Here is a 14,804-nt window from a genome sequence, read left to right on the forward strand (position 1 = left end):
AACACCCCTCTAGTCTTGAAGTATTTGTTTTTCGAAGTCATTCTAGCTTATAGAGGGGATGGAGGCTTACAAATTTTGAAATCCTAAAAAAGATATTGGATTTCTTAAAGGAGAAACCAAAAAACCAAGATTCGGTCATAAAAAAAAAAGCAGTCACACTATCTGTTATCTACATAGAGACACAAACTTTGAGTGCAATATCCGAATTAGCCTTCTAGAACCTGGAAGGTCATATTCTTAGATAAAATTTCAGTCTAAGTTCGGAACCTATAATAGCCATTGCAGACAGTATGATATGATCTAACAGTAGAGCAGGGGCTGACTGGCAACTTTGGGCCCAGGGGGCAAGTACAAACCAGAGGCCCATGGTGCAGTGACTTGGCCCCCCTCCCACTGCCCATCTTCCAAGCCACCTCCTGACCCCCATTCCAGGCTAAAGCTCCGCTTCAGGAACTCTCTACTCACTGGTGGAATTCAGGTTCCTGGTCAGCAGGGGGCAGTTGGAGGGAGCTGGGACAGTTTGGTCGGGGCTGCCTGGGGGAGGAGAGACTCCAGTGGGGCATGGAACCGGCCTCTACCCAGATACAGTTTACACCATCAATGCTGGCCTGCGCTCTCTCTTTGTCTTCATCCCGCACTCAGTAGGTCAACAGTGGGAACTTTTTCTCTGCACCAGGAATTGTTTAGGTATGTCAGTGGCAGAAGTGGTCCAGCCTTTTACGGGGCATCAAAGCGGCCCGGGGGGGGGGGGTTCGGCAATTGCCCCCATGCCCCCTTGCCCAGTCCTCCCCTGCAGTAGATCCACCCAGATTCAATGACAATGATCAGTACTGTAGTTGGGAACTCCAAGCAGTTGGAATTTAAACCTTTCATGACCAAAGGTCACTGACATCTAGATATCCACACCAAATACCTATAAATCTCTCTTGTTGGCTACTTTATATCTAACATTGGGAGCCTGCAACTGTCAGAATACCCAAACACTGGCTGCATCTGATTGGATGCAGTGGTTGTTCAGCTGACAATTTTCTGCCCGGCTACTTGAAGGTCGAAGAATGTCAGGTGGGAGGATGCCGGCAGGTCCATATGTGGCTCAAATTTGACCGGATCACCAGCAAAATTTGTTCCATGTATGGTCAGATTTTCACAGCACTCCTCCTAATGATAAGATTTAACTCGCCAAGGGATTCTTTCTTGCTTAACAGCATAATGTATGTTAAAAAGAAGATGAAGGAGCAAATCATGATCTTCTGTAGAGTGGGTAGCAGACGGTCATCTGAAATCTTGTTACTGAAAACAATGGAAACTAAAGGGGCCTATTGACAAGTATGCCACTTTCTCCTGCTTTCCCACCAGGCCAGACTGGCCTTAGGGCACACCAGGCAGGCTACATGTCCTGGCAGGTTGGTGACTGGGGCAAGCAATGAAAGAAGGGTAGCGGCCCGCAGTCCAGATAGGGCTGATGCAGCCCCGACTTCGCTGCTTGCCTTCCGCTGTGCAGCAATGCCTATGTGTCCTCTACCAGTGTAGCATTCGATCTGTATCCTCTGCAGCAATTGCGCATGTGCCAGATTCAGGCAAAACAAGCCGAGCTGCACCCAAAAAGGTAACTGAATTCAGTTAACTCCTTACATGCCAAATATTAAGTGGGGACACAGGCAGGACACAAGCACGGGCACCTTGACAGCCGAGCAGGGACACAGTCACGAGTCAACATTATTAACAGTAAGGTTACACAGGGGATACATGATTTCACAGCCGCTGTAGCATGAAGATCTTGTGAAGGTGGGTGGGGGGGGGGGGTTGTGAGTCTGTCAGTGGAGGGAGGGGGTGGTATTTGGGGGGGTTGGGGGGGTCTATCAGTTGAGGGAGGGGGTGGTAGTTGGTGAGGTGGGTAGAAAGGCAGTAGTTGTAAGGTTGGGGGTCAGTAGTTGGGCGGTGAAGGTCTGTGAGCAGGGGCTGGTGGGAGGGGGTAGTAGTTGCAATGTGGGAACAGCAGTAGATGGGAGGTGGGGGCAGCAGTTGGGGTTTTTGTTGCAGAGTGGTGGACTGGCTCTGTGGGTGTCCTGCCGCCAGCTGCCCCCTGGAGGAATTGGCTGCTCTGTCTTAAAATGCCCAGGCCTGTTTTTTGTCCAAGTCCAGGCCTGGTCACGGCTCACACAGGGGAGACCTTTTCCAGCTCCTCCCCTGTCCGTCACAAGTCAGCTGATCTCTGGTTTCTGCCCTTGGGCCCCAAAGACCGGCTGTGAACATAATGGACAATGGTCAGAGAGGTTGGGAGAGCAGTGCGGACTCTAGGGGCAGCTCAGCTTTGGCCCCACAAGGACAAGGCGCCTGGTGGAACCCCGGTCCACCGGGCAAATGCCCCGTGAGCCCTATAGCCAGTCCGGGCCTGCTTGTGGCTTTACAGCCGACTTACCATTGTGCATGCACAAGCAATGCTGCACTGTGTAGTTGGCCCCGCAGCCTTCTGGGACCTGTGGCCTGTCCCAGGAAGTTATGGGCAGGGAGGGGTGGAGAACTTCTGGTGAAATCGCCTAGGGATTCTAGCGAAAATGGAAGTGGGTACCTGAGAAAACTAGGTTCTTGCTCAGCACCTCCCGAAAAAACTAACAAGGCAGAGGAGGGGGAAGAACATATAGAAGAACTTCCCTTTTAGGGTGATGTTTCACTTTAACCTTAAGCCACTTCCGACAGTGCGAATTTTACATGGGCGTGAGTCTTGAGAGAACAACACTGGCTCTCTAACATTAAACAGAAGGCTAAAAGCAACTTCTCATCCCAGCACACCACTCTACACTTGCTCTTCCATTTGATCTCCAGACTCTGGGTGTAGGTTCAAATAGCCTTGCTTATTGTCAGATGAAAAAAAAGGATGAGATCCATGCACTTGATCTGTGCTTTTCTAAATTATTTTATTGGATCACCCATAGTAGATATACAGCCATAGTGCCTCCACCCAGGAGGGTGGCGGCTGCCTCCTCTTCTGCAGCAGTTGGTGTACGGTCACAGGCAGTCGACCTGGTGAAGAAGGAAGGAGCTTAACCCAGAGGTCGAGGAGAGCTGAGTTGAGACACTGGAGAACCTGGTAAAACAGTATCCTGAGTACAGGGGATTGTGTCTAAGGGCCTGACCAGGGGGGGGGGGCCATTTAGGAGTAGAGTAGTCAGAGGATGGGTGTCAGCTGGTGGAGTGAAAGGGGGTGCTAGGCGGTTACCCTGAAGATAGTGTGTAACCAAGTCTTTTGTTCAGAGACTCAGTATCTACAATTCATCTAGTGGCGAGGTGAAGTTAGCAGCCTGGCTGCATCTCCAGATAGAAGTCCTCACAATTGTGAATAGTTCAAGTTCTGGAGTATCCCACTCTTCTTTTTTCCCATCCCTATTTATAATGAAACGACAAAAACAACCAAAACCCTTAGACTGTTCATTGACTGAGCCAGAAGTAAAGTGTTATGTTTCTGCATGCAGTTGCTAAAAGTAACCCAGGGGGACCCGAGAGGTGAAGAATTCAGCAGTCCTCAAGGGGGCAGTGCTACATATATATTATGGATGATCCAAAAAAGTAACTCAGAAGAGCATAGTTTCGAGTGTGGCTAGCCTTTACTTTCAGCTAACTAAAAGCACTACAGTGGCAGTCAGTAGAATAAAAAGCAATTCACCAGACCCAGATAATATTGTATGCCACTAGAAAGCCTTTATCCCACATCCAAGAAGTAGCACAAACAATACACACACCCAGTATACTCACAGCCAAAATAACAGGACAGGAGGAGGATGAGGATGAAGATAAGGAGGAAGGTGATATCCGTCTCCAGGATTCCTGCATGACAACGACAAAGAACCATTATAACACTGGCCCGGAAACATTGTCATTTTTTAACAATACTGGAACAACAATCACTTCTTCAGGGACATTAAACCTATAAACTGATTTCTATCCAGAAAGAATACATTTCTATACCAACTGTCTGAAGTCCACCCAATTTACCTTGCATCCTAAGGACCGGGCCGATTTCTGACAAGTTGTTTACAAGTTCAAAATATTATTTTTCGCTATAAAATCACTTAGAACCCCCAAACATTATATCATTTTTTTTATTTAACAGAGACCCTAGAGAATAAAATGGAGATCGTTGCAATACTTTTTGTCACACTGTATTTGCGCAGCGGTCTTACAAACGCAATTTTTTTGAAAAAAAATAAATAAATTTAAATAAAAAAATAAGAAAACAGGAAAGTTAGCAAACTTTTTTCTATAATGTGAAAGATAATGTTACGCCGAGTAAATTAATACCTAACATGTCATGCTTTAAAATTGGGTACACTCGTGGAATGGCGACAAACTTTGGTACCTAAAAATCTCCATAAGCTACTCTTTAAATATTTCTACAGGTTACCAGTTAAGAGTTACAGAGGAGGTCTAGTGTTAGAATTATTGCGCTTGCTCGAACTATCGCGGCAATACCTCGCATGTGTGCCTTGAACACCGTGTGGTTTGAACATGTGGGTGCATCTTGCGTATGCGTTCCCATCTGCGCACAAGCTTGGAGGGATGGGGCGCTTTAAAAAAAAATGTTCTTATTTGTTTTACTTTTTATTTTTACACTGTCCCTTTAAAAAAAAAAAAAAAAATGTTGATCACTTTTATTCCTATTAAAAGGAATGTAAAGATCCCTTGTAATAGAAATAAGCATGACAGGACCTCTTTAATGTGAGATCTGGGGTCAAAAAGACCCCAAATCTCACATTTACACTTAAAATCAATAAAAAAATAAAATAAAAAAAAAATTTTTTTATTAAAAAGAAAAAACAAAACTTGGCCCTTTATGGCCGTTGGGCGGAAGTGACGTTTGACGCCACTCCAGTCCTCCGAGGGCATAGAGTCAAATGGGGTTCATCTAGCCCTCACTCAACTTCCTGTCCATCAGGAGAGTGGATCGGATCGTTTTCCCCGCTACCGATGGATCCCGTAACTGGGGAAAATCGGTGTACAGCCCAGCGGCGTGCATTCCTCTTCACTTCAGCGCGTTCCACTAGGATCAGAAGTGACGTTGCTGAAGGGCCAGAATTGACGTTGACGCGTTTCGCCCCCCGAGTGGGCATTATCACAGGCCCAGGTCTGTGATAACGCCCACTGGGAGGAGTGAAATGCGTCGACGTAGACTAGTGAAAGGCACGTGGAAGTGAAGTGGAACGCACGCCGCTGTGCTGTACGCCGATACAGATTGTAAAGCCTCCAGGGTGCCTCCATCCCTAAATTTTATTATGAAAAGCGATTACTCATCTGCCATATTGTAAGTGCAATTTTCTCTTATACATTTCAATAAAACTAGAACGTACTACATTATTGGAGTCTTTCTGTCTTCCATATTTTGAGTGATGGTCATTGGGAGATTCCAGGAAGCATCAGCCCCAGACTTACCAGCCAAAGTTCGATAGACCTCGATATACCCCTATGCAGTATTGCCAAGGGGTCCACACTGTCTGGTAAGTGGATTCACATTGGGGTGTGAAACACAGCCACACTGCATGAGAGTCACAGATCGGCACGGATTTCCTGATAAAGGAGCACATTTCACGGACTTTCACTGGATACATGCTTGTTGATTTTTTGGACTTTTTTCTTTTTTTGGGAATGAAAAAAAAAAAAATAAATATATATATATATATATATATATATATATATATATATATATTTTTTTTTTTTGCTCATACAGCTGTATGGGAATATGGACTCACTCTGCTCGGTGATTAGAAGTATTAGCATATCCTCATGGGTTGTTCACTTATTGATTTTTTATTTTTTTTTCACCCACTATTGGTGTGTTTAAAGGGCCATGTATATTTCATACACATTTTTTTATTTCACTGTTTTTGCGCCGTGGTATTGGTTTTATTTGATTTGAGTCACTTAGTGATGAAAAGCAGCAACGCGGCTCCTTGGACACACAGGACCCTGACAGGGGGGGTTTCTTCTTTTTTACCCCAAACTATCTGCTCATTTTGAGACAACGCTATTATAAGAGTGGATTTCCACTTTGGCCCCCTGGTTTGGTTGTCCTGGTTGACCTCTGCAGGATACAGGCGCAGGCCAGTGCCCATCATTTATGCCCATAGCCCCTGGGTTGGGCCCCGATTGGTTGTTCTTTACCCATGTGGGGGGTACTCACACCTGATTTCTGTCTACATCTTTTGCCATGGAATGTCATCCGGTGCGGGAAGCAAGATGCCTGAAGCTCAGAAAGTACATGAGCTACTTTTTTGGCAGATTACAAGCGTTTTTGTTAGAAATCAATGCCTCCAAACTCCTGCAAAAAACGCCTGAAAAAAAGCCAGAAAAAAAGCCTGAAAAAAGCCTACAAAAAGACCAAACAAAATGCCTGAAAACATAGCTACATAGTAGTTGAGGTTGAATAAAGACAATAATCCATCCAGTTAGGCACGCGTGGCCGTAATCATCTCTCATACCCCTGAATGTTCTGATCCTTGAGATGTACGTCTAAGAGTCTTCTGAAAGCCACCATACTTCCCGCAGAAACCACCTCTTGTGGTAGAGAATTCCACAATCTTGTAGCCCTAACAGTAAAGAACCCCCTGTGTTGCCTGAGGTCAAAACGCTTCTCCTCTAATCGCATTGTATGTCCTCAAGTCCTCATGCAATCCTTGCGACTGAATAGCTTTTTTTTCTATGCTGAGATCTCCATTGAGGTATTTATAAATTTCTATCATGTCCCCTCTCAGGTGTCTCTTTTCCAGGGAGAATCAATTAAGCGATTGTAGACGCTCTTCATAATTAAGGTCCTCCAATCCCCTAATTAGTTTAGTTGCCCTTCTCCAGCTCCAACACATCCCTCCTGAGGACTGGCGACCAGAACTGGACAGAATACTCCAGATGTGGTCGGACCAGAGTTTTATAAAGTGGAAGGATTATAGTCTTATCTCTGGAATACATCCCTTTCTTTATGCATGCTAATATTCTGCTGGCTTTGGCAGCTGCCGCTTGACATTGCATGCTATTTCCTAATCTATCATCAACCAAGACTCCCAGATCCTTCTCCATTCTTGACTCCCCCAAAGGTTCCCCCCCTAAAGTGTATTGTGCTTTTATGTTTTTAGTCATAAAAAGAGACCTTACACTTCTCCACATTAAACCTCATTTGCCATGTCGTTGCCCACTCTGTTATTTTGTCCAGGTCATCCTGTAGGATATCTGCTTCATGCTGTGCAGTTATTGCCCTGGCCAATTTTGTGTCATTTGCAAAAACTGATATCGAACTACTGATCCCGTCCTCAATGCTGTTTATGAATAAATTGAACAGGGTTGGTCCCAGGACTGAGCCCTGGGGCACCCCGCTTCCTACCTCAGACCAGTCTGAGTATGCGCTGTTTATTACTACCCTTTGGACGATACGCCCAGGCGTGAATGGAGCCTCAGGCGTTTTGCTTCAGGCGGCAAAATGCTGTGAACAGGGGCCATTGAAATAAATGCGATTTTGCTTGTTGGTCATTTTGAGACTTCATAGATGAGTGCATTACGAGCTGAAATACGCTGAGGTGAGAACAGGGCCTTCATTTCTGTCAGTTTCTCCTAAATTTGAGTAAGTGTCGGTTCACACATATGCGATAACCCTGCGAATCCACTGTGGGTTCCCGCATCGCACTCGACTCTCAGGCAGTTCACACTGCGAATCACTGGGGGTGTCAATACAATGTTAACAACACCCCCAGATGTGAACACCCATGCGATCCGATTCCGGTGCTGACCAAAAAAAGGGTCCTGTGCGTCTTTGGCGGGGCCATCTTTAATATTGATTGGACTCCGAGCAAACATTTTCTTGGGCCCTCCCGAAAGCACTTGTCAACTTTTTGCGGGCAGTGCGGGCTCAAGGGGCAGCTGCTTTGGGCCCCACAACAATGACTGGGCCCTGGGCAGCTGCCCCTTTAGCCCTGTGTTAAAGACGACCCTGGTCTTTGGTCTGATAGTGATGCAAATTCAGCCATACAATCTGTATGGCTGAAGTCGCATCGCACAGACATCGCATGTGGTTTGCAGAGCAGTGTGCTCCGAATCACATGCGATGTCTGACATCGCTATAGTGTGAACCGGCACTAAGTATTTATCTCCCTGGTTGCTTTATTAATAAGCATAAGAAAACGCAGCATCATATTCATCTCTTATGAGGAGAAAGGCACTTCATCGGAGGCCCCTGTGGGTAACAGCTTGGCCACCAATGGAGTAATGAAAACAAACACATACTTCTCTTTCCACTACGCTGATCTCTGTCCACAGTGAGCTGTCTGAGTTACCCAGCATGAAACGATCTGGCTGCCTCCGCTATATAACTATGCATGTTGCTGTTTGGTTTGGCTCACTGCACCGCGCTCGGTTTGTCACCATGACAGCGTACCGCTAAATGATGGGAGACAGGCCTTGCTGGGACACACATGAACGGATCGCTAGTCAGGTGCCATTCCAGAAAAATCACAGCTAACATGGAGCCAAAATAAATCTGAACAAATTCTTTATAGCGTATCTAAACCCAAAATGTAATATATTGCTGCTTACCAGGCCTTAGATGTGGTGGCTGCATTGGTTTTCATTTTTCAGGCTTTTTTCCTTTTGGTTTTGCCTGGTGATCCCGCCATAAATCTACTTCCCCTCCTTCCATGTCTACACTCATTTCTGCATTGTCTATAGAGGGAGTCATGGTTGTCACACAGGCTGGACTTCTAACCTGCTTGTCTTTGTTCAGCTCCATTACAAATTGGATTGATGGGACTAGTAGTTCACACACGTTAGACAACATTCTTTGTGGTTTCTTTTCAGCGCACAGGAAGTGACAAGGACACTGCATTTCTGGCAGGATCAGCGGGTAATGTCTATACTTGCTGAGAATGTTCTTAGCCTGACATGCAACAGTCACCACATCTAAGGCTACGTTCACATGTGGGCGTAGCGGATCACGGGCAGAATCACCGCGATTCTGCCCGCGATCCGGAATCATTGCAAATCGTGGGACGCCTGTGCGTTGCTCGTTGATTTGCAATGGCACCCCAAACGCTGTGCGATGTTGCCGCGATTTCCGCCTGCCGAATCGCGGTAACATCGCGCAAACAGAATCGCGGGACGCATGACGCACAAAAGAAGCTCTTGTACCTTTTTTGGGCGTCTTGTGTCCCGCGATTTTGTTTGTGCGATGTTACCGCAATACGGCAGGCGGAAATCACGGCAACATCGCACAGTGTTTAGGGTGCCATTGCAAATCACGGGCAACGCACAGGCGTCCTGATATTTCCAATGATTCCGGATCGCGGGCGGAATCGCGGTGATTCTGCCTGTGATCCGCTACGCCCACATGTGAACGTAGCCTTAGGACTTATAAGCGCCAATATTTACAGTTTAGGGATTTAGATACACTTTAAGGCCTCATGCGCACAGGGCGTTTTTGCAGCTGCTTTTAGGAGCGTCAGATGTTTTTTTTGCAGCTTAAAAACATCCCTCCATGTTATTCTATGGCCTCGTGCACACACAGGCTTTTAGGAGCTCCAACTGGCATAGGCTTTTTGAAGCTGGAAAAAAAAAAAAAAAAAAACCCCAGTTCCTGTGCGTTCTGATGACCAGCGTCAGAACTGTAAAAACATCTGACGCTGCTAAAGGCTGCTTAACGTTGCTTATACAGCGTTAAGCCACGTTATACATTTTTTTATATGTGATAATCAATGGTTCCCGATGGGAGCCCATTGATTTGAATGGAAGTCGCATCACAAGTCGGATCAGGATGATCCAACTTGTCCAGAGATGTATAGTAACTAAGTAGAACTACTTCACTACTGTACTTAAGTACCGAAAGGCGGTATCTGTACTTTCCTAGAGTAGAATTTTTTTCTCCTACTTCCACTTTTACTTCACTACATTTTTTCAATGATTTCAAAACTTCTACTCCGATATTTTTTTTTTTTGTGCTGCATAGTTACTCGTTACAATTATAAAAATTACCACTGCCAGAACAGTAGATGGCAGGTTTCATGAAGCTCAAAACATGTGTATTATCAGCGCATACGAAAATAAAAGCTACTGTATGTATAAATAAAAGCTGCATTTGAAATAATAAAAAACAATATGATGTTCAAACTTTTGACTTCTTTCTTTAATAACTACATAACACAGTACTTGTACTTTTACTTTCAGTACTTGAGAAGCAATTTTTTTTTCAAAACTACTTGTACTTTTACTTTCAGTACTTGAGTAGCAAAATATTTAAAAAAACTACTTGCAATACTTAAGTACAAAAATTTTGAATACCTTAGTACTTCTACTCAAGTCACTTTTTGATCGAGCACTTCCACTTCTACTCAAGTCACTTTTTGAGCACTTGTACCTTACTCAAGTATGGGTTTAGAGTACTTTATACAACTCTGGGTGCAACTTGCGCTCTGAGGATCTTGAAGGGGAACCCCACGCTAAAATGGAAAAAAAAACGGCGTGGGGGTCCCCTCCCCCAGGTTCCAAACCAGGCCCTTCAGTCTGGTATGGATTTTGAGGGGAAAAAAACGCCCCCCCCCCCAAATCCATACCAGACCCTTATCCAAGCATGCAGCCCGACAGATCAGGAAAGGGGAGGGGACGAGTGAGCGTGGACCATACCAGGCCACATGCCCTCAACATGGGGAAGTGGGTGCTTTGGGGCAGGAGGGGCTCTGCACCCCCCACCCCAAAGAACCTTGTCCCCATGTTGATGAGGACAAGGGCCTCTTCCTGACAACCCTGGGTGGTGGTTGTGGGGGTCTGCGGGAAGCTGGTCAGAGTTGATGGGAAGATGGATGAAGCCAAATACGGGGCATTCTTAGAAGAAAACCTGTTATAGTCTGCAAAAGACTTGAGACTGGGGCAGAGGTTCCCCTTCCAGCAGACAGAAAAAAGCAGCGTGTCATAAAGCAAAAAACTTATTGTATAAAGAGTAAATAATAGAAAAATATAAGAGCCGGTTCACACTGGGGCAACTTGGTCGCCTGACAAGTTGCCGTGGGTCACCTGCCATAGATTAGCACAGGACCCGTTCTAATAGGAGCGACACAAGTCGCTCCAACTTAGAAAAAGGGTCCTGTACTACTTTGGGGCGACCTGGAGCGACCTGCATTGACTTCAATGATATGAAGTCCGTGCATGTCGCTCCAAGGTCGCGGTGCGCGCTGTGCACCGCGACTTCACAGGTCGCCCCAGCAAGTCGGGTCGCCTGTATGTGAACCGGCTCTAAAGAGTAAATAAATAAACTCAAATCCAAGTAAAATCAATTAAATGTATAATGAAATTGTGAATAGTGAAACGCTGTGCTCAAAAAGTCCCAATAATAGTAAATATAATCCGGGCGAGTGTTCAAATTCCTCCAATGCCATCCAATCATATAAACCAGTGAATATGTATCCCTTATTCCACCAACAATCGCATGCACAAGCCCCTCTCTAGAAATTATTGACCCCCATTACAGGTAGTCAAACTCAGCAAGACAATGTTCCATAGACCTCTGGATAGGTTCTGTTTTCCCAATGCAGAGTCTCAGGATGTATTGTAGGTAGGGAAGAAAAATAGTCTTCTCATTGCACTTATAAGGAGACAAATGTTTTCAAGCCTGTAGAAAAGCAGGGGACGCCGTTCCACGTTCTACCTGCGTTCCCGGAAGCGGATGTGGCGTGTCATGTCTTAGTCCCGCCCTTCCTGGAACACAGGTAGAACGTGGAATGGCATCCCCTGCTTTTCTACAGGCTTGAAAACATTCGTCTCACTCATCCATGTCTTTATGGACCTTGCTTTGTGCACTGGTGCGCAGTCATGTTGGAAAAGGAAGGGGACATCCCCAAACTGTTCCCACAAAGTTGGGAGCATGAAATTGTCCAAAATGTCTTGGTATGCTGACGTCTTAAGAATTCCCTTCACTGGAACTAAGGGGCCAAGCCCAACCCCTGAAAAACAACCCCACACCATAATCCACCCCGTCCACCAAATGATTTAGACCAGTGCACAAAGCAAGGTCCATAAAGACATGGATGAGGGAGTTTGGGGTGGAGAAACTTGACTGGGCTGCACAGAGTCCTGACCTCAACCCAATACAACACCTTTGGCAAAATTTGAGCAGAGACTGCGAGCCAGGCCTGACCTCACAAATGCGCTTCTGGAACAATGGCCATACATTCCCAGAGACACACTCCTAAACCTTGTGGACAGCCTTCCCAGAAGAGTTGAAGCTGTTATAGCTGCAAAGGGTGGGCCAACCCAATATTGAACCCTACCAGCCTAAGACTGGGATGCCATTAATGTTTATGTGCAAAGGCAGGCGTCCCAATACTTTTGCCAATATAGTGTATAAATTAACTGCTCACAAAAATGAAAGGAACACTTTTTAATCAGAGTAGAGCATCAAGTCAATTAAACTCCTGGGATATTGATCTGGTCAGTTAAGTAGCGGAGGGGGTTGTTAATCAGTTTCCCGCCGCTTTGGTGTTGATGAAATTAACAACAGGTGCACTAGATGGGCAACATTGAGACAACCCCCAAAACAGGAATGGTTTTACAGGTGGAGGCCACTAATTTTTTTTCCCTACTCATTTTTTGCCATTGCCAGAAGGTTTGCTGTGTCTCCCAGCACAGTCTCAATAGCATGGAGGAGATTCCAGGAGACCGGCAGTTACTCTAGGAGAGCTGGACAGGGCCATAGAAGATCCTTCACCCATCAGCAGGACCGGTTTTTGCTCCTTTTTGCAAGGAGGAACAGGATGAGCACTGCTCTAGTGGGTCCTGTGCTCACTGTCCCGCACCGTGGAGCTCAATTGGCATTTGCCATTGAACACCAGAATTGGCAGCACCGCTACTGACCCCTGTGCTTATCCCAGAGGAGAGCAGGTTCACCCTGAGCACATGTGACAGACGAGAAAGGGTCTGGAGAAGCCGTGGAGAACATTATGCTGCCTGTAACATTGTTCAGCATGACCGGTTTGGTGGTGGGTCAGTGATGTTCTGGGGTGGCATATCCATGGAGGGATGCACAAACCTCTACAGGCTAGACAGTGGCACCCTGACTGCCATTAGGAATCAGGATGAAATCTTTGGACCCATTGTCAAACTCTATGCTGGTGCAGTAGGTCCTAGGTTCCTCCTGGTGCACAACAATGCTCGGCCTCATGTGGCGAGAGTATGCAGCCAGTTCCTGAAGGAATTGATACCATTGAATAGCCCCCAAGCTCGCCTGACCTAAATCCAACAGAACACCTCTGGGACATTATGTTTCAGTCCATCTGACGCTGCCAGGTGAGGCCTCAGTCTGTTCAGGAGCTCAGTGATGCCCTGGTCCAGATCTGGGAGGAAATACCCCAGGGCACCATCCGTCGTCTCATTAGGAGCATTCAGCGACATTGTCAGGCATGCATACAAGCACATGGGGGCCATACAAACTACTGATGTCCATTTTGAGTTGCTGCAATGAAATTTCAGTAAAATGGACTATCCTGCTGCATCATTTTTTCACTTTGATTTTAGGGGTGTCTTTGAGCTCAGCCCTCTGTAGGGTGATTATTTTCATTTCCATCAAACGATGTGGCATCCTTTCATTCCTAACACATTACCCAGTCCATATCAGTATAGATCCTGACACATTACCCAGTCCATACCAGTATAGATTCTAACACATTACCCAGTCCATACCAGTATAGATCCTAACACATTACCCAGTCCATATCAGTATAGATCCTGACACATTACCCAGTCCATACCAGTATAGATTCTAACACATTACCCAGTCCATACCAGTATAGATCCTAACACATTACCCAGTCCATACCAGTATAGATCCTAACACATTACCCAGTCCATACCAGTATAGATCCTAACACATTACCCAGTCCATACCAGTATAGATCCTAACACATTACCCAGTACATACCAGTATAGATCCTAACACATTACCCAGTCCATACCAGTATAGATCCTAACACATTACCCAGTCCATACCAGTATAGATCCTAACACATTACCCAGTCCATACCAGTATAGATCCTAACACATTACCCAGTCCATACCAGTATAGATCCTAACACATTACCCAGTCCATACCAGTATAGATCCTAACACATTACCCAGTCCATACCAGTATAGATCTAACACATTACCCAGTCCATACCAGTATAGATCCTAACACATTACCCAGTCCATATCAGTATAGATCCTAACACATTACCCAGTCCATACCAGTATGGATCCTAACACATTACCCAGTCCATACCAGTATAAATCCTAACACATTACCCAGCCCATATCAGTATAGATCCTAACACATTACCCAGTCCATACCAATATAGATCCTAACACATTACCCAGTCCATACCAGTATAGATCCTAACACATTACCCAGTCCATACCAGTATAGATCCTAACACATTACCCAGTCCATACCAGTATAGATCCTAACACATTACTCAGCCCATACCAGTATAGATCCTAACACATTAGTCAGTCCATACCAGTATAGATCCTAACACATTACCCAGTCCATATCAGTATAGATCCTAACACATTACCCAGTCCATACCAGTATAGATCCTAACACATTACCCAGTCCATATCAGTATAGATCCTAACACATTACCCAGTCCATACCAGTATAGATCCTAACACATTACCCAGTCCATACCAGTATAGATCCTAACACATTACCCAGTCCATATCAGTATAGATCCAAACACATTACCCAGTCCATACCAGTATAGATCCTAACACATTACCCAGTCCATACCAGTATGGATCCTAACACATTA

General features: G+C 45.5%; 1 protein-coding gene across 1 annotated transcript in view; it reads right to left on the reverse strand.

The window, feature by feature from the left end:
- Positions 1–14,804, reverse strand: part of TMEM145 (transmembrane protein 145) — a 218,499-nt gene that overhangs the window by 44,280 nt on the left and 159,415 nt on the right. The window contains exon 7 of the mRNA XM_082273591.1: positions 3,751–3,822. Within this exon, the coding sequence (XP_082129717.1) occupies positions 3,751–3,822 (72 nt within the window). The remainder of the gene's footprint in view (positions 1–3,750; positions 3,823–14,804) is intronic.

This window comes from Pelophylax lessonae (genome assembly GCF_965119305.1).
Source record: "Pelophylax lessonae genome assembly, chromosome: 12".
Lineage (NCBI taxonomy): Eukaryota > Metazoa > Chordata > Amphibia > Anura > Ranidae > Pelophylax > Pelophylax lessonae.